Raw genomic sequence first — 20,536 nt, forward strand, 5'->3', positions numbered from 1 at the left:
GTATACATATATATGTATACATAATATACATACAACAAGAGTTGACGTCAGACCATTCACAATTTTCTAACTATGATTTTATAAAAAAATTATACCTGCTACTTTGTCGCACAGAATATCAGTGACACAGGGGTCACACAGTCTTCTTACAGCATCGTAATTCATTTTGTCGTGCAAATTTAGATCACCATTTTTTAAGTGGTATTGCCCTTTGGTAACTTCTGTTAAGAGTTGTTCAAGGTCAGACACCGAAGCAACCCCTTTACCTATTGTGAGAAATGTAGCTCGGTCTCTTTTCAGTAACTGCGTTCGAAATTTTGCGCCTATATGCGAACAATTGAAAAGAAGCTCCGTCTGCATTATAAATACTAAGAAAAATGTTCGGCGTTCGGAATTGTACCTATGTGAACTGTGTCTTGTACTGGCACTGCACTGTTTATTACATCGGCGGCAAAAAAATCCCATTGTCGTTTCAGTAGCCAACCCGTTTCGTCAGCTATTTGTTGTGCTGCATAAAGAAAAAATACTTGCCATCACATTATTTTAGTTGTCTTAAAATAACTACTTATACCGTACCGCTTCTGCTTTTTTTTTGTCGTGAGAGACGGGGGGGGGGAAGCGCACCTAAATTCAAAACTTGGCGCATCATTTTCATTTCTCTACTGTCTCCGTCTGCGGAATATGTAAGCATTCGGATTCCCAACTTATTTAGTTCGGCTTCAATATAATTATCCCTGTGCTTAACATCGTCTGCCGTAACTCTGTTGTTTGAACAGAAAGAAGCAATCCGGATAGCCGGGATTTGCTCATCCATGGTTTGCGCCATAACAGTGATAACCACAGCTGCACGTTCATATTTTTCGAATAAATTAACAATATCCTCGGCGGTCCTGACAGAAGAAGCTAGTGAATCGGGAAATCCTGCGAATATTTAGTTTTAATGAAAAACATTCATTATACATAGAAAAGAACAGAAAATTAATACCATTGCATCGCAGCGGAAGACTAAATCCAATGACTCTGTTTGTCCTTTTATCGTATTCTCTCTGTCAGACGATGGCTGTTCCGTCTTCCGCAATGGAAACGACTGGTGGCAGTCTATGTTTCTCCAAAACTTCTTTAAGTAACGCAACATTTACTTCTCCTTCGGGTACTGATTTGTGAAACGAGGATAATTTTCTCTCAATATTTCTGCAACTAGGAAATACTCCTTCAAAATTGGCACTCAACACTTCATAAAATTTACGACCACCCTGAATATAACTGTACATGGCAAAATGTAATAGTCCAATATCCTTGTCGTAACGATATCCACCAGGTTTTTTTTTAATTTGAACGGTAGCTTGAATGTTCAAGCGTTGAAGCAATGTTCTTCTTGAGCTTGAGTCTTTTGATTGCGTTTTCTGGACAGAGTACGACTCACTACTGCTGTCCGTTACTGAAAACCTGGCTCTCATTAGAAGGCAAGTTAGAAGGTTCCGACCCGACAGTTTCTGATGAAGATGCTCCGGAGCGAAGTCTATTGGGTTGTGATTGTGAAATTTGGGCTGGATTACTTTGACCACTGGTTCCTGGGGATGCCCCATGACTTGTAGCATCATGACCGTGCTTCCTTTTGTGAAAATTATTGATGTGATTCACATAAGCAGAAAATTTCCAGCCGACATGTTTGTCACCATTTACGTTAAACGGAGCTATTTTACACGTAGAACAAGTAATTTTAGGCTGTTCGCTTTCATGATTGTCAATCGTCCATTTAATAGACGGTTAATCCCACGTATCACGAAGTTTGCTTTTTGAAATCCAATTGAATAAGTATTCCTGTAACGATTTTCCCTTTCGTCTTATCACGCGTGTAGTATTTTGTGTTTCTTCAAGTGTTCCTTCTAACGTAACGTTTGTCATATCACTTTGGCCTTCTGAAACATTTGCACGACTTACGACTCGCATCACAGAATCTATGGGAAGAACATTAGTAGGGCTAACTTCTTGTAATCCTCCATTCACAGGCATATCAGCCAAGCCATCAGCACTGTTATTTTTTTTCTCCCTGACTCTGATGAACTGAAGGTAGACACTCTCTTTCTTTTGCGTCCTGTTGACGGTAAAATGTCATAGGAAAAGTTTTCTTGACTGCGCGCTGTTATTTTTTGAGCAGTGTCAACAACATCAACAATTAAAGCTTTTTCTCCTGGCATAAAACTAAACTTCGAAGGAATTTTTGCAAACATTTCTCCAAAAATGCTGACTCTCTCAGCTAGGGGTAAGTCAGCAACGTAATCTATATCAGCAAGGATTGTTCTTACAAAATGTTCTAATTCAGCACAATCGGGATTTATTCGAGCCAAAGTACGAAAAGAACTATAACCGAGCTTTAATAATATGCACTTGATTTTTGGGGTAACATTTATGTCAAATTATGTATGCAGAAAAGAAAAAACACAGTTTTCCCCCATTTTCGTCACTCTTGGCACTAGATCGAAGATACAGGTGTTCAGAACCGCACGACAAAGTAGTCTACATTCAACTGAAACAAACCAAATATGCGAAAATTCTACTTTTTTTCCGAAAAGATTCATTTTTTCACTTTTTTCACTTTTTTTTCACTTTTTTACCTCTTACTTCTCAAAGTGACAAAAAATAAATTTTTAGTCGCCACTTCCCCTTTTTTTTTCATTTGGACTATATCATATTGGGGCGTTTCAAGCATCTTTTTCTTCTCTTTTATTTGTAGAACTGATTCCCGCGCATCAAATTTTTTCATTTTCTAGTCCTTTTTTGAGTGTCGAACACCTCGCGTTTGGCCATGTTTTGGCTCTACAACTGTCAACGACACTGATTTTGAGGATTAATAAAGTTCGTGAATTTATTGTGACTTCTGGGCAGTTGCTCCATAATTTTTTTGGAATGGAAGTTTGAGTTGTGTCTGTAGATGAATCTAGGAGTTCTAAACCGCATGAATTCTAATCAAAAAGTTAGTATGGAACCATAGTCTACTTATCCCTGAGGTATATTTATATACGAAGGTCCTTAACAATATAGGGTGTGGGGTATAGGGGGTAGGGTGGTAGTAGCTAGTAGTGAAATTCAGAGGGTTTAATGTCCATTTTGTAATCCTTTATACGTTTTTTCCCTGAATGACCAATCGTCACCAAATTTTGTACATAATTCTGTCAAAATTTGATACATTGCGTAACGGGGTTTTCATTTGTTTTTATTACTGTACGTTTTAGAAATTTAATTTGCGTATTTGTTACCTAGCTGGTTGCCGAATCCTAGTTAGTGAATTCGCTTTTTTTGCGTAACCTTCCAACTGTCAGTGCATGCTCAGCAGTGTAAACAAAAAGAAAAAAAAAGTTTGGATCTTCCCTAGCAAGACAAGTTTTCTGCTATGGGAGTGGAGAGTATTAATTATTTGATTTGGTTTTTATGTTCGATTTCGATTTCGTCTTTATTCTTCTTTTTACTTTGTATTTTCCCACTCTTACTTTTGTAACCCTTTTTATTTTATTATTACCTCTTTTTGTTTACTATTTTTTATCTTGATTTTAATAAATTTGGTTGTCCAAGTAAAATTTCTATGCCTCCTTTTTTAACAGTTACTCATCAACCAAGAAGTTGAGGAACATTTTAAAAATGTTAGATTATATTCATTTTGAAGCTCTGGGTCATCTCTCCCTTCTTCCTCTGTCCTCTCCTCGGTCATCAAGATTTTCTTGCGGTCGTGAAGAGTTACCACCGATCTTCCACTTTCATTTACCTCCGAAAGCTTATTAAGAGGAATTTTTCAAAAACTACAAACTTAGTTTTCCTTTCCGACTTGATCGAGATCCGAACCTCGAACCATGCGAATGGCAGCCTGAGTTGATGACCATTAGACCATCATTATTATTATATTGGAAGGGAAAAAATGGTTAGTATGGTAGCTCGCTATCTATTAGCCAAGACTCATGTAATGCAACATGTGACCTCATGATATAATTGTCTTGTTACTATAGTAATAAGTGTTAATTTAACTTAATCTAAACATGAAGTGCGACGTGGGGTGGCGGAGGCTTCCGCCACACCTAAGTCGCACCACTCATATATTGACAGATTATTAGACAATTAGTTAATAAGAATCAAATCATTTAAGAGAATAAAGGGAAACAGAATTTTCCGAACATAATAGTATGTATACTATTTACTTTCTACTATTTAACCTTGATTTTCTGTCTCTTTAACGTTTAAAAAAATTCCCGAAGGACATTACCGAAGGAATCTTGTTGTGTTTGTAACTAGTGCTCAAAGACCAAAGTTTTCAAGTTTGTTTCAAATGTTTTCTATGTCTGTGCAATTAACTAATTGTTCTTTGTTCTATTTGTAAACCAAATTTATGTAACAGGAGGATGTCACAAGATAAGATGTATCTCAACTGGTCCTCCCTCTTATTCTTCTACGAGGCCAACATAGAAAATAGATCTTAATTGATTGCTACTCCCACCTTAAACACGTATTTGTTAATTTAAATGTTAGATGTAAATATTCTTTTCAATCATGCTAATGCAATGTTATATTTTCTTTCAGTCGAACAAACAGTTACCTTTGTTGGACAGCCAAATGTTACCAAAATAGGCATAACTAATGCATAACATCTCTCGATTTAGTTGAGTTGAGTACTGACAGATAAGATGTTTGGTGTGTGGAAGAAGTGGTTCTGCCGTTCTGACTCATTATTGAAAAGACAGTTAAAGTAATTCATTGTTTCTGTTCTGCTAACAGGTTTTTGGTTATGGATTAAAATTACCACTTAGTGAAGCCAACCGAGCATGACCCAATAGAAGATTGTGTTCATGGTTATTTTGAGTGACTCTCAGCATTGCTTCCTCAGCCAAATATGCTGTTCCCCTTCGTTTAGTAACTCAAAATTTGCCAAGATGCTTCCCATGACCAGCAACGATGTCATCTTGGCCCCTTCTACTGTTCTAAGTATATGATTATTTACTTAATTTCCTTCATAATTTATAAACTAATATATTAATTCAAATTCTATCTATAGATGATATTGGGGATAGGCTTTGTAATCGTCCTTTAAGTGTCTTTGTTGCAATTCGGCTTCATGCATGCGCCAAAAGTTTTCCTTCTTCTCGGATGTGGAAAACGTTAATGAAATTGGCTTAATCATGGCGACATCGCACTAGTTTCATTACCCAATGGAATCGGATTGTCTGGTTGTCTGGAAAAGTCTTAACGCGAGTTTGCTAAGGTTGAAACTGATAACGGTAAGCATATTTTCAGTTAACAGTTATGAAATGAAATAGTGTTAGTGTTTACAGTAGAATTTAATTTATTGTCGCAAAGTTCTGGCCCTACGCTCTTTGTTGGCGGGATCAAAACTGTTGCTCTTTTTGTTTAAACACAATGTATGTAATTTTCTTTTGTTCGACAAGATTGGTTTCAGAAATTTCCTCAAAATGACATCAATTAATTCTTTGTTACTTTCACCAGGGCGAGCAATTTCACAAACGAATGTGATGCATTTCTCCAAATGGGGTAGCAGGTAATCTACAAGGCCCTGTAACATGGAATTCGAGCTGGAAATCCACGGAAGGGTTTCCTTCACAAATAGATAAACCGTCCACAGCCTTGACACAAATTCGACTGTGGGATACATAAGGGCACCCCGGTCTGTATAAAGAATTTGAAGCATTGTTAATTATAACATTAATTTTTTTCATTATTTCAAAAGGTTTCAACCTAGTCGATAGATGAGCTGCATCAGTGGGTCTGTGGTTCTTATCCCCTGAAGTCGGGCTACACAATCCACACAAAACTCTTGCTCCAATAGGACACGTACGAGGTATCTAGAAAGTAGTGCTACAGTGCAAGCTTGTGATGTTGGCCTCGGCTGCACTAACAATTCCAGAAAGAATTAAAACTGGTAAGTTACAATATTCATTACTCATTTTCTCCATTGAAAAATGTGCCTGGAGGTTTAGTTAGGTCATTAAGTATCAGGAAACTCGATGACGGTAACAAACGGAGTGCTTTTACCATTGACGTTTTTGATTTTTCTGAATCTCTTATTAATTTGTACTGTTTTTCAGGTTTGCGAGACAAGGTGGTATTGCCGTAGATTGAATTGTGGGCGATGCCCGTCCGCAGTATCTTTTCAAAAGCCTGTGAAACAGCTGTAGCGTCGCCCTTGAAGTTGCCGCCGATCAACTGACGAATAGCCCCAAACAACTGTTCAATGGGGTCACTCGAGGAACGTCTTGTAAGTACGAATTTGAAACCTAATTCTTCTAGTAGATATCGTATGCATGCAACTGTTGACGTGGTAGTATAAGTTAGGGCCACGTATGTTTCTTGCGTTAGAAACTTCGTTTTCGTTTTTTTTTATAGCGTCTTTGTCCGCTTGGCTATTGTTAGGCATAGTTTTGATTATATTTTGAATTTCCTCGTGCCATGCGTGTAACTGGGGATTGAAGTCGAATTCCAAAAAATGTAGTCGCTCGTCCATCGAAGAGTAGTACGGCATTTTGTCAGGTAATTGGTACCGTTGATGCTCTTTTACGCTGCTTACGTCATCTAAGCTAATCCATCGGTGCTGTTGTTTCATAAATTTCACCGTGCTTTCGACGTCGACGAATCCTTCTGTTTTAAGTGCGGCGTGCATTTCGATGGCTGCTGTCACTTCAGGGCGAAACATGTCCATTGCTGGTTTCACTTTCTGTTTTTCAATGTTATTGGGCAATATGGGCATCACATGTTTCGGTGTCCAGCTCCTTACAGCAGTTAGTAGTTCTCCCGTTTGTTCCTCAAATAATCTAACTGCAAAATCGCCCGTCACACGTACGCTTCCCTTGTATATGTAAATTCCGCTCGAGGAGCTGGTTGCGTACTTTTTTTGTAACGTGGCAATAATCGAAGCTACAGAAAAGAGGTCGATAGACCCAGGGTTTTAGTTGTAGATCTGCCGCACTGTACTCTTGAATTGGGTGGCAGATAACTGGGTGAATAACACCTCTATTCATTCTCTTGAACATGTTGGTATTGACGGCTAAATTGTCGGTGACCAACCGATTGATTTTGAACCCACAGTCTTCAACATCTTTGATAACTTGAAGCGTAAGTGCTTCCTGTTCTTTCGCCTTAAGTTGACTGACAAGGAAATAGGCCACCGGTATTTTAAAGTACGTGTTGAGTCCCACCACAATAAACCCTAGCATCTTGTTTGCCAGCTGATTTTTATCATTAGGATGTACTATTCCCCCATGTCGACTTTCCCGACAAATTTATCCAACTGCGGGATGTACTCTTCACCCGGTCCAATTGTCATTTCATCCAGAACAAGGGAACAATTTTTTTCTATGTGGGATAGATTTTCACCCTCCGACATCAGACGTTTTTTTCACAAGAGAACCCACACCGGTTTCAAAAGTAGATCTTCCAGTGTAGGCTTGTAGAGTCTGTCAACATGGTAGGTGCAGGATTCCTGACTTGCGCAGAAATTAAAAGCCTCAGGAGCACGACCATTCAAAATAATGCAATGAGCAACTGTTGTTTTGGTCCAGCGTGCCCCTTGCAGTTTCCCGTAATTCTGAATTTTATCCAGTAGAAAAATCTCCGCTTTCCCACCGTTGAACGCGCTTACGACCATCCGCGATAACTGTTTCCTTATTTTTAGGGGAACGCAATACCTCTCGTTTTCAAGTTCATTAATTTTCTGTTTTAGTTTAAAGGATTTTTTCTTCTCTCTTCTCAGCAATTGCATTAAATTTTCATGCCTCAATTTTTTTTGTTTGTCTGAATTCACATAGGAAAGAGTTCTTTCACCCGCACGGCCAGCTACTTCGTTGGTTTGCCAACTGGACATATCCACACAGTCATCGCAAGAGTTACGCCGTCGTGTTATTCGGGGACGAAATAGCCTTGCACTTGGACGCGCTTGCTGTGCTATCGCCGGAGTAGTCGGAGCATCCATTGCTATCGCCGGAGTAGTCGGAGCATCAATTGCTATCTCTGGAGTAGTCGGAGCATCCACTGCAGTCGCCGGAATAGTCGAAACATCCGCTGCAATCGCCGTAATGTTTGCTGGACCAACCACCGTCATCGAATTGTCCGTTTGCTGATCGTGATTGTCAATGCCTGAGTCATCTAAGGAGCCGATATTCACTAATACGTCTTCGGAAAAGTTTATTCTTCTGCATAGTGCTGGACTTGCTATCTGCGTAAGTCCTACTTCGTGCGTAGGCGATGGAAGAAGCCGACGGATTGGTGAAAGGATCACTCTGTTGTTGTCCAAAGCCAAATGAGGAGTGGGTGTTCCACCCTGATGAATATTGGGAATATGCAGACGTTTGCCTGAGTTCATCAGCTCGGTATTCTCCCCTGCAACACAGAATAGAGGTAGTGCATTAGACTTCTAGTCATAGTAAATTAATAAATTAAATTTTTTTTTGCTTTGAGAAATACAGGCGTTAACACAGAACAGGAAAAGCCACGAAGTGCAAGCAAAGAAAGGGGAGAACAGTTATATTGGCTATGCGATTTTTCATTCTTGACGTTGGCGTGAAGAAATACCTGAACAATTCGAACGCCACAAGGTATTAAATTACAAACTAGCATACAATTGTGTGTGTTATGCGTTAAATAGAATTTAACTTTTCTTCCCAGGTAGAACCATAATACACGATGCCGAGGATGGTCATTTTTGTGACACGTTGCTTGTCCGACACGTCGTTGAATGTTATACCATCTACAGCTATCGAGTGTCGAACAGAAATCAATTTCGCATTCAAATCAAAACCAAGGCCGACCAAGACGGCGAAAGAGCGTACGGTTTTCAATGCTGAAGGATGCCCTGCGATCAATCCCGCAAGACACCAGAGGTGGGCTATCATCCAACGCATTCGTCTTCTTCATTCAGGTGACCATAGCAGTGGATCAAGGAAAGTGCCAGACCCAAAAAAACGTTGAGTCCGGTCGACAAAAGTACAACTCAGATTTCGACAAGCCATCGGTGCGGCGTTCACCCAAAATTTCCGCCGAAATGCGGGCGGAATCCCAAGCTGCGGTGACAGCCGCCACGAAATCAGCCAGCCATCAATCGCACAAAATGCTAAACGAACTAGGACTGATTGGAGCCGGTGCGTGGTGGTTCGGATTCGTCGGTGCTCTCGCACGTCTGGGTGGTGCCCCTCGAAATAGCTTTAGACGTCTTATTTAACATTGAAGGCCCAAGAAGCTGCCCTGAGTGTAAAGATTGAGGTAAAAGACTTCTTCTTCGTTTGAAATGTTATTTTTGGGTTGATCAGTCCTTATTTGTCTCGCTGAAGTTGACCTTGACTCGTGGAATTTCTAACCCTATTCTTTCCTACCAGGTTTACGTCCATTGCATCACCGACCTTCTTTCTCAGCTGGATGCGGATGTCGAAACGGGCGCAACCGCAATTGCCGTTTAAGCTGTCCGACCTGTCATCCGAGTTCTCATCCGCGCCATTGGGGCTAACTCTCCAACTTACGCTCAATTGCAATCTGAGGTAAAGATCCTGGATTGTTGGCATCGTCGTAAATGTTTCGACCACGACATTGGAGTTGGAAGGAGAGACTCCACCGACGGGACGCAAAATAGTCCTCGGGCATTTCATCAGAACGCGCTTTGAAACGGAAATTGATGAACCTAACGGTCAACCGAGTGACCATGGATCCTTCTGCGATGAAATGGTTGAATTAGGTTATGCGACCGTATTGCCTTTGTCGAATCAGCCGAATTCGAAAATCTCCTTTGGAACTATCGACCGATCCGGCGGGATCCCAGGATATCTGCCGCTGGTCAAACGGATCTTTTCTATAAAACGACGTGCGTAACTCATCTACACTTCCTTTAGATTCCACCTGCGTGGAGGCACGTGACGCTCTTGAATCGAAATCAAGTAAGGTGCGTTTCGACGACGAAAGGATCGTCGATGACTTGGAATTTGCCACCCCTGCTACCGTACTGTGTTCCGAAAGAAAATAAAAACAAGCTTATCCGGGCTCTGGTGCGCCAACAAAAGCGCGCCAACAAAAGCGGATTGAAGAAGAGATCCATCGATTGACCTCCGGATAGGTGCTCTATTTGCGGAAGATACCCAACAAGCTGCCTCCTCCTAACACTGTGCTGGGCCAAGCTCTCACTTGGAAAAAGATCCGCTCTTCAATCGTGACTGACAATAACCCTACCATAGCCAAATCGAAAGAAGACGCAACTTCTATCCCCGTTTTGTGTTTTCACTATTTCATTTATTATTGATTAATTTTATCTATTAATGAGAGAACAACGATCGGAAAAATATAACTTTTGTCCAAACTATACAAGTTTCAACAAGAAACTTACTTGTTGTGTTTGTTTTCCATTTGTCGGGTACCGCAGCATTCTTAAGTCGCAACGTGGAATTACAGTAGACCCGATAGATTGGCGCAGTAAAGTGTTCACCACAGACACAATTTTTTCGAAATAATTCATCACCATCTGAAAAGTCCCGTTTCAATCCTTCGTGTTTCCTAATTTCACTTATCCATCGACCACGCAAAATGGCATTCGAGGAGAACTCGTGAAAAGACACACGTTTTTTTTTAGTACCAGTTTTATTATCACACCCTCGCACTACACATCTTTGGTTGACCATTCTGCAAAGACTAAAGAAACACGTGTAAACGTGAAGAAACGATCCTTTATTTCCATTCCCTACCCGTAATTACAGTTCCCTACCTTATGTATTTCCGTTTAGTCGTGAACAACACGACAAGATTTCTATATGACAGTAAGGATTCTGAAATAAACTAATTGTAATTAATTATTACCCCAGGATAACATGTCTGTGTCATAAAAATTTATAACATATCACTAACAAATTTTGAATATTATTTTTATAAAATGTTTTCGTTCCTCAGTATTTATTATGTCATTTTCAACGAGGTAGCATTTTTAAACGCCAGATGGCGAAGTTCAACCCTCATTTTTTCTTGTGATTGGCTATCACAGGAGAAGGGCTAGGGAATTTGGCCACGCCTCTCGCCTTCATGGCAGTGGTTACCAGTCTACAGGGCTTAAACATAGAGTAGGCCATGGATCAGGCCCGTCAAGTGAGAAATCAGTCGAAACCGACGAAACACTTGACTTTCCGGTTTTTCCAAATACCAAGTCTAAAAAAAGGTCCTAGAGATGGCCTGTCTTTTTTCTCCCCCTGCCCCTAACATTTAAAATCTCGGTATTTGGAAAAACCGGCAACTACGGGAGGGGGGATCACAGAGAAAATAACTGAGAAATGAAAACTTTTCATTTTCACATCAAAATTAAAGTGATTTCTCAAATGGCATGGGGGTCAACATTTCAGATGAGGTTATAGAGCTAACGATGCTCTTTTTTTTAAGCCCTAAAGAACTCTCCTAGCCCTCTTTTCCGTCCAGTACAAGAGAGCCAAAGTAGTACGATTTACTACTGGCCCTCTCGACAGTGCGGAAACTTTTACCTCCAATTTAAAAGGGACGTTCCCGTGAACGAAAAAATACCCAAAAAATATATGCTATAAACCTTAAGTCTAAGAACCCCCTGTCCAAAAATCGTTTTCGTCCGACGAAAACTTGATTTTTGGCGAATTTTCAAAAAACCCGTTTTCCCATAAGCTTCTCTCAGCTGTGCGGAAACTTTATGTAGCTAATGTATGTTGTGCAATTTTTGATGCAGCTTCGTGTCATTCGTGTCTGAAAACCACAGCAGACTACACTTTAATACTTAACATTAAATACTTAAGATATCGATTGAAACCATTTAAAAAATCGATCACCCTTATTCAAACGTTTTGACGGTTTTGACGAGTATTTGACACTGAAACGCTCCAACTCATTGATGAGTTGAGAGTAATTATTATTAATTATTATAATTATTAACATGACGAGTTTGATGAAATTCTTAACTCATTATACATAATACATCACTCAGTTTCCCAAACTCTTGACGTAGTTTCCCAAACTGCCAATCAAGGCAGAGTAAAGTTTGGTGGGCGGCAAAACACTGACAAGCAAGTAGGCGGGGCATCTCGGTAACGGCGACTGGCGAGATAAGGTCCAGATGTAACAAACAGGACATTTGTGTTTTTGTTCCTCGTTGAAAAAGAGTCGTTTCATTTTGAACTAATCCGAGTTTTTGCCCAAGTTTTGTTCTACTTTATACGGTAAACAAGTTTGTACCAATGAGTATTATTATTATTAGCTAATTTAGTAAGTAATTAATAAATCACATGGTCAGTGTTACCTATCATGGTTATGCTGTGCTGTGACATCATTCAAGCCAGCTAATTTCTTAGCTGCGTTGGTTTTTTAGCCAGAGCCTGACCTCTGAAGAGAATTCTTATTAGGCTATATGAAATTAGTGCTGATGCATGGTTGTTTTAGACCAATTGGTTTTATTAGTGGAATTTTAATTGTTTTGACTTGTTCTTACCATTATAATATTCCCATTTCTAGGGCGTCACTGATCAACCAACTTTACGTGCTGTAAGCAAAGAAGTGCATGAAAAGAGGGCATACCCTGTTGCAGGCTCTTGAGTCTTCACACCTCTTGTCGTTAGGTTCACTGTGCCATCAATCTGATTGCCAGCAAACCACTTGGCTTGAATATAAATCTTCTTGTCGCTTGGGATCTGTTCTTATCTTTGGTAGTTTACTTTGTTTCTTATTACTTTTGTCTTAAATTTAATCTCATTTTTTCTGGTTTAGACTGAAGATGGCTGACGCTTTAGATGACACTTCAGTAGACGTGACGCCGACACGCAATCTGCGCTCAAGGACAGCACCGGTAATTAAACATTTTAATTTTGTTGGTTGTAAAAATTAAACCTAGTTTCACCACTGAAGGTTTCTACACAGCTAAAGAACTCCGTTCCGAAGGTGGGAAAAGGAATCGGAAAGGGAGAGCGAGGTTGGAGCACAGAAGAAAAAGATCAGCTGATCTCCATTTTGGATAACGATGGTTTTGATGGGGATTTCGCAAATTTGGCGGCCAAATTTCCGAGCCAAAGTCTTGACAGTCTTCGACACCTCCTGACTTACTACGAAGAAAAAAAGGAGGCATCAAAAGGGGAAGAGACGTTGAACACCATCATAGAAAAAATGCGTGGGATGGAAGTCGACCTGTCTGAAGACTTACCACTGTATTTTCAACTTCAATCGTCATTGGGAACCCACCCAAAACCATCTCAAGTCGAAGGGATCGATTATCCAGCCATTTACAACCACGTAGCATCTTGTATGCGAGAAGAAATACCTAAAAAGCTTCATCCCGCGACAAGGGCCGAATTGTCATAGCCTCCTCCCTTACTTGTACAACGTATACAGTCTGAACCATACGACCAGATTTTTTCTTTCTATATAGTTTTATATTTTTATGTATATTTTTATTTATACTTTACGATAGAAGTAAGATAATAATATAGCATAATAATAGTAAGATCAGCATTTTTCGAAAGGAAGAAAGAGTTGAAGGAAAGACGATCCAAAGTATGGCTTGCTGACGTATCGAAAGCGGAAGAAACATTATTGTCGAGAGACGTCCGTAAGATTGAAGAATTTTACATGTCCCAAATCCCAAGCGTTATTGATCCCGTTTTATTTGTTTAAATTTGAGCTTTGACATTGAACCCGTTTTTAGTGGTTTAAATTTAACCTTTGCATTGTTTTTCAAATTTTTATCTGATCGATGCGTGTTTTGATGTAAAGACAAGTTAATGTTAAATTTTTGGTCTTCTGTGTTTTAATAAATTTAACCATACGACGAGACTGACCAACGGCAAGCGCTGTTGCGGCCAGAATGGTGAAAAAGAGGAAAAATTCTTTAGGCCTCAAATTAGGGGTAGGGTGAAATAAAACAATAGAAAAGGGCGCAGGGGAGGGGTGATCAAGCGCCACCTAGAACATGTAAACTGTGAAGGGAGGGGACAAAACAAATTTCTACTTGTCTTGACTTCCGGAGAGACAAAATGAAAAAATAAACAAATAACGATAGGGCGCCAAATTCAAAGTCACGACTCCGTGGTGAACAATATGAAATATCATGGGCTATTATCAGCATAAAAATTTTATTTGCTTAAAATCAACATAGTGCTTGTAAACTGAACCCTTAGAAATAATAAAGACCCTTGGGCACCTTCGGGATTTAAAGTTAGTTTAAGTTTAGTTTATAAAATCATTATAAAGTGTAGGATCAGTCTAGTCTAGTTACTACTGTTTACTTAACAAGTGGTGCCATCTATGTCTTAAATGTAAAAATGCTGAAAAAAATTCAAAATGTCCGATTTTTTACTTTTTAAACAAGCAATCCACCACTCAAGCGCACCAAATTCATTGACCACCCTTTTTTCTCATTCCGCTATGGGACCTAAAAATCTGTAATAATTCGGGCCTATCCGGTTTTCTACTCTGGATTCACCTGTTTTTACATAATTTAAATATTTCCTGCCGTTCGGGAAATATTAAATGTTAAAGTTTGGGTTTTTCAAATTTTAAGATTTTTGGGGGGTTTTTGGTATTGCTTTTTGGGTAAATGCTAACCTTTAAAAAACAAAAAATTCTTCTAAACGTTTTCTCGGCCATCCCTCAATACCAATCAAAAAGGAAATTACATTCCGTATTAGATTGGCCGAGTTATTCTCAATCTACTAAAGTGCAATTTTGACCAGTTTCCCACCCAGCCTAGTCACCATTTTTAATCACTCTCCCTCGCTTTCCTGGCGGATTACAGCCGAAGCATACGAGTTCTCTGCACCTCGGGCTTCATATTGCTGGCTACTAGACTATATGAAAGGGCCTACAGTATGTCCCCCGGTCTAAAGTGAAGGCCAGGAAAGCGTAGCTTCGGAAATATAATAATTGCAATAGCCAATATCCCAACAACCAATAACTCCCAATAACTCCAATAACTCTTTGTTTAATTCATTCACACGTTAGGACAACATTACTAAATTGAGTACCACTGAGGAACATGGATTGTAATTCGTGCAACATACCATTACAATCTTATCAATGATTGCGGAGGTATCATCTTAACATATTGCAAGAGTCGAACGATGAAAAGGACCTTGCAAAATACTGAATTTTTGTTTGGTTGCACCTTTAACTCGCTTTCCCATGTACTCTTAATCTTGCAAGTCCTCTCGAATCCTCAACTTCTTTGTTTGGCAGCTGTGTTTGTTTACCAAGAAAAGAATGAATCGCAAGAGTTGCATTTTGTAAGGCAACTGCTTCGTGAATAGTAATTCCACGATTAGCCATGACCAAATCCCCATTCATTTTTCATCTGTTTTCTTTTTTTACGAAAAAATGTTCTTCGCAAAAGCGGGTACGTTTGAAAGACTCAATAGACCAACACTGAAACAAGTCAAACTCTTGATCCCTTGGACATATTTCATGGTGAGTATCCTTTGCCAAGCCTGCCTGGACATACTAAGTTCAAGAAACATTCGGAATTGGAACTGGAATTTGGTGGACCTTACTTAATGTACAAGAAGTGAAAACGAAAGAATGTCTCCAGACTGATTAGAAAACCTGTTTCCTCTTTCTTACTATTTTGGGTTATGGAAACACGAGAATCCGAAGCACAAACAATAATGCAACGCGCAGCTTGTCCTTTTAGTTGAGCTCGATTATTATCTCTTCGGCAACCTTTTAAAATAAATGTTAAAACAGTAAAACATTATCGATGCACATCTATAAATTAGTGTCTCACCTAGTAACAACATGGTTGTGATTCCAAAAAGACTACTTCGTAGATGCTTACAATTATTTTTAGTGAGTTATGTGACTTCACTATTCGCCAGTTAGGCTTGCAGCAGGCCTATAAAACAATATTAGCTTCTAGCAAACAACAAATTCTTATATTGAAAACAAATTATTAAATTGATACCTAACAAAATAAATGTTTACAAATCTGAACTAGTGAAATTATTTGATACAACTGGGTAAATAAACGGCGAATTCTGTTGACAGAGGCTGACTTGCACGAATGATTTATTTCATCTAAAAAATTCCACAACATTTTGAACTTACAAAGCTCGAAATTGGACATAATGTTCTGTCATAGAATTAAGCAAACCAATTGAATGTAGATGTAGGTACACTAGACACATAAATGATAACCAATTATGTAGCCTACAACTATCAGACATACGTTTTGTGACTGCCACGAGAACAGTTTTTATTACAACATGGAAAATGTTGCCTATAAGCAATAGCAGCATCTAATGGTTGTATGAAAATCTTCGCAAACTTATTTGAAAAAAAAAATGACAGGACTAATAGTAATGTAAACTGAAATACCTAAATTGTACTAAGCTATCACATACTTTCCAGTATCTTTCAAACTTTTGTCACCTAGAATATATTCTTTTAACTACCGTTCCACATTATAAATCCGGATGTCAATGTAGGATAACTAATTGATGGCATTCAGCCATGTTTTTAAGTGTGATGCCACAGATTGTTTAAGTGATTCCTTTCTTGATGTTGAGGGAGCAACACACAGAATCGATACTTCCAGCAAATTTGTTATGCACAAACAAATTATTTATCTGCCATCCTGATCAAGAAAGGTGACGAAACATAAAATTTTTCAAGAAATTCACAAAAAAAGTTATCTTCAGGGAATCAACCAGGGGGAAGAAAAGGGAGAAGAGGACAGTATATGGCCCCCTTATTTTCATACTTTCCTTTTCTCCCTTTTCTTCCCTCGGGTCGATTCTATGTGGATTCGGTCTCTAAAACCGTAATCATTAAGGATAAGATTTAAATTTGACGTATTTTCATAAAAATACGTCTCAAAATACATGGTAAAACTAATTGACGGCATTTACTTGCAATGTTTTCAAGTGCGATCCCACAGCTGGTGTAATTGATATCTTTCTTGATGTTGAGGGAGCAACACACATAATCGATCCCTCAAGCAAATGTGTTGTGCACAAACAAATGTTTATCTGCCATCCTGATCAAGAAAGGTGACAAAACAAAAACATTTTCAAGAAATTCACAAAATTAGTTATCTTCAGAGGATCGGTCAGAAAAGAAAAGGTAGAAGAGGAAAGTATGGGTCCCCCGCTTATATTTTCAATCTTTCCTTTTCTCCTTTTTCTTCCCTCAGCCCAATTCTATGTGAATTTGGTCTCTAAAACCGTAAACATTAGAGATACGATTTATATTTGATGTATTTTCATAAAAATACGTCTCAAAATACATGGTAAAAAAATTAATTGGTGGCATTTACTTGCTATGTTTTCAAATGTGATCCCACTGCTTGTGTAATTGATTCCTTTCTTGATGTTTAGGGAGAAACACACATAATCGATCCCTCTAGAAAATTTGTTATGCACAAACAAATCTTTGTCTGCCATCCTGATCAAGAAAAGTGAAAGAATCTAAAAATTTTCAAGAAATTCACAACATTCGTTATCTTCAGAAAATCGGCCAGAGGGAAGAAAAGGGAGAAGAGGAAGGTATGGTCCCTCCTAATTTTTATACTTTCCTTTTCTCCCTTTTCTTTCCTCGGATCGATCCTATGTGGGTACGGTGTCTTAAACCGTAAACTTTAGGGATAAGATTTAAATTTGACTTTTTTTTATAAAAATACGTCTCAAAATACGTGGTAAAACTAATTGATGGCATTTACTTGCCATGTTTTCAAGTGTGATCTCACAGCTTGTGTAATTGATTCCTCTCTTGGTGTTGAGGGAGCAACACACATAATCAATCTCTCCAGCAAGTTGGTTATGCACAAACAAATTCTTGATCTGCCATCTTGATTAAGAAAGGTGACGAAACATAAAAATTTTCAAGAAATTTACAAAATTAGTTATCTTCAGGGGTTCGACCAGAGGGAAGAAAAGGGAGAAGAGGAAAGCATGGATACCCCTCATTTTCATACTTTCCTTTTCTCCCTTTCCTTCCCTTGGACCGATTCCATGTGGATTCTGTCTCTAAAACCGTAAATATAAGGGATAAGATTTAAATTTGACGTATTTTCATAAAAACACTTCCCAAACTACATTGAAAAACTAATTTATGGCATTAACTTGCCATGTTTTTTTATAAGTGTGATGCCACAGATTGTGTAATTGATTCCTTTCTTGATGTTGAGGGAGCAACACACATAATCGATCCCTGCAGCAAATGTGTTATGCACGAAGGTGACGAAACATAAAAATTTTCAAGTAATTCACAAAATAAGTTATTTTCAGAGAATCGACCAGAGGGAAGAAGAGGGAGAAGAGGACAGTATTGCCCCCCTTATTTTCATACTTTCCTTTTCCCCCTTTTCTTTCCTCGGGCTGATTCTATGCTGTGGATTTATTCCCTCTCTAAAACCGTTAACATTAAGGGTAAGATTTAAATTTGATGTATTTTCATAAAGTACTTTTAATTAGTGCTATAATAAAGCTTATTTGCGTACCTTTTGATTACAATTTTTCCCGAGATCCTAGTGCAAACTGTTAATTTACAATTAATAGTTTCGCGAGACAACATTTTTCCCCATAAGAAATGCACGGGGGAAAAACAGACTCGAAGAAAACATGGCGAAGTCTGCAATAGAACAAGGAAAGGGGGGTACTCATCAGTCACTATCTTTATTCAATCATAATTGAGAAGGGCTGGTAGCTAATTACTCGTAATTTTCCCTTGCAAAAACCGTTACTTCAATAAATTTACTCGTACACGAAAATGTATTTATTCAAAGACCCCTATACCTTATAATTCTATTTTCTAAAATTAGCGACAATTTGCTGAAATACCCTGAAGTGTAAGTTATTTTAAAGACCTTGTTATTGACTTGTTCTTTTCACTTTCGTTGTTTTAACTTTTAAGACCTCAATCTTGGGCAAATATGGGTCAATTGGCGTCAAAAAGGGAAATTTTTGATGCTTTAGAATTTCAGTTTGATTCTAGCGCCCCCTTAAATAAAAGGTTTAGGCCGAACGTAATCACATCAGAAAACAATAGCGAGCAAGACAACCTATACCCTTCTCTATTATGTTATTTGACGTAATTTGAGCAAAGTTTGTTTAAAGGGCTTGATAAGTTGGACAGCATCATTAAGTACAAGTTTAACAAGAAGTTGTTTTTGGAAGCAACAAAAAGTCTCGGACATTTATCAATCCTTGTTCTAGTTGCGAAATACCTTGGTAATGTCAAATTGGGTAAGTCTGCCTCTTTGACTGACTGTTCTATTTGGATTAGGGTCCGTCGTTTCAGATTACTCATTTGGGGACCCAACAAAGCACACTCCCAGCAAAATGACCGAAATAAGGTCAAAAGTTCTCTGTAATGATTCCTTGGAGTCTGAGTTGTCGACACGGGCTGAACGATTTTTTGAAACACAACTTTAACATTAGCAAACATCACGACATCACTAACTTTGTGTGGAACCAACAACTATGCGGACATAAGTTAATCGACGACGTAAATGCTTCTTTGTAATATTACCCTACTTAAAACTGATAATTTTATAATTCTATTCTTACAACAATTGGATTTTGAACCAACGGGAATTCTTAACGAACAAATGTTCGTTAGGATCGAAATCCCTAAAGAGCTAGGTGATTTTTTAGGCTTTAGCTAGCACGGTTTTTGTTAACAGCGGATGTTATTACGACACTGCTATGGGGAGTTTTTTCACCTTTTCTAAAGCACGGCTTGGGTAAACAAAAAATGTGTCAACTCCTTAGTTTTAGCCTTGAAGATGAGAATCCTGATCAAGAGGTTATTATGTTAAGACTTTATCTAAGATAGCAATGCAAGCTGTTGATGCACCTTGATGCACCTTGATGCAGGTGCCTCATTTCCACAAGTAAATGAGGAAACTTTTGTTTCTGTTGTGTCTTATCAATAATCCTTTATTTCTATTGTTTTTAGTATGCAGATGAGGTCTGTGCCACACAATGCCCTGAAAATGAAGGATCAGAAAAGAACTCGTTAACATTGGACATAGGTAACAGTTCAGTGGATCCTTCAGAATTATGTATTTGTATCCTTGAAGATGAGAATTATGATCAAGAGGTAATTATGTTCACACATTATCTATTAAAAGTCGGTGTTTTAGAGGTTATTGTGTCTAGTCTACAGTCCACAAAGATTCAGCAGAGAACAGTGATGACTTACCAGTTCCATTGAAAATGCTTCCAGATCAGGAGACGACATTGGAAGCAGCCGTCCTTGAAGAGTTGGTTCGAATTTCTTCGGTAAAACTTAAAATTGCATTAGAGAACGAAAGCAGAATTCTGAATGACAAGAGAGCTGTGGGATTGCCGCACAAAAACCATTCAGTAAAGTCAATATTCTGGAAAAAAGGATTGCGCGTGTGGGTCAGAACCCTCGCAAGTGGTACAGAGCTGCTGCTGTGTATCAGCTGGATTTGACTGACTTGAAAAAGATCTCCCTGGAGGTTTTCCCAAACCGTGATGGACTATTCCTCCGTCAATATTGACAGTGCCACATTCATCTTACCTTATTGAAATTCATCAATTAAGCCGCA

General features: G+C 38.6%; 1 protein-coding gene and 1 long non-coding RNA gene across 4 annotated transcripts; both read left to right on the forward strand.

Annotated features, from left to right (window-relative positions):
* Positions 1 to 5,390: 5,390 nt before the first annotated feature.
* On the forward strand, positions 5,391 to 6,255 carry LOC124190124. The gene is made up of 3 exons (XR_006872846.1): positions 5,391 to 5,665; positions 5,729 to 5,920; positions 6,087 to 6,255. It is a non-coding gene; the product is annotated as an uncharacterized LOC124190124 (long non-coding RNA).
* A 5,849-nt stretch (positions 6,256 to 12,104) lies between these two features.
* On the forward strand, positions 12,105 to 14,023 carry LOC124189840. 3 transcript variants are annotated; one of them, XR_006872677.1, is made up of 4 exons: positions 12,105 to 12,197; positions 12,490 to 12,680; positions 12,742 to 12,820; positions 12,880 to 14,023. XR_006872677.1 is itself a non-coding variant. In XM_046582316.1 (3 exons), exons 2-3 carry the CDS (start codon positions 12,749 to 12,751, stop codon positions 13,327 to 13,329), a joined length of 522 nt encoding a protein of 173 aa, XP_046438272.1. In that variant the 5' UTR covers positions 12,105 to 12,197; positions 12,490 to 12,748; the 3' UTR covers positions 13,330 to 14,023. The 3 variants fall into 3 exon arrangements, 1 of the variants encoding a protein (XP_046438272.1); XR_006872676.1 differs by having other exon boundaries at positions 12,742 to 14,023; XM_046582316.1 differs by having other exon boundaries at positions 12,490 to 12,820.
* Positions 14,024 to 20,536: the final 6,513 nt, after the last annotated feature.

The sequence above is a fragment of the Daphnia pulex genome, chromosome 3, assembly GCF_021134715.1.
Source record: "Daphnia pulex isolate KAP4 chromosome 3, ASM2113471v1".
Classification (NCBI taxonomy): domain Eukaryota; kingdom Metazoa; phylum Arthropoda; class Branchiopoda; order Diplostraca; family Daphniidae; genus Daphnia; species Daphnia pulex.

Coding starts and splice junctions, on each gene's coding strand:
- LOC124189840 (XM_046582316.1), top strand. CDS start 12,749: ATGGCTGACGCTTTAGATGACACTTCAGTAGACGTGACGCCGACACGC. Junction 12,821..12,879: donor TGCGCTCAAGGACAGCACCG/GTAATTAAACAT, acceptor TCACCACTGAAG/GTTTCTACACAGCTAAAGAA.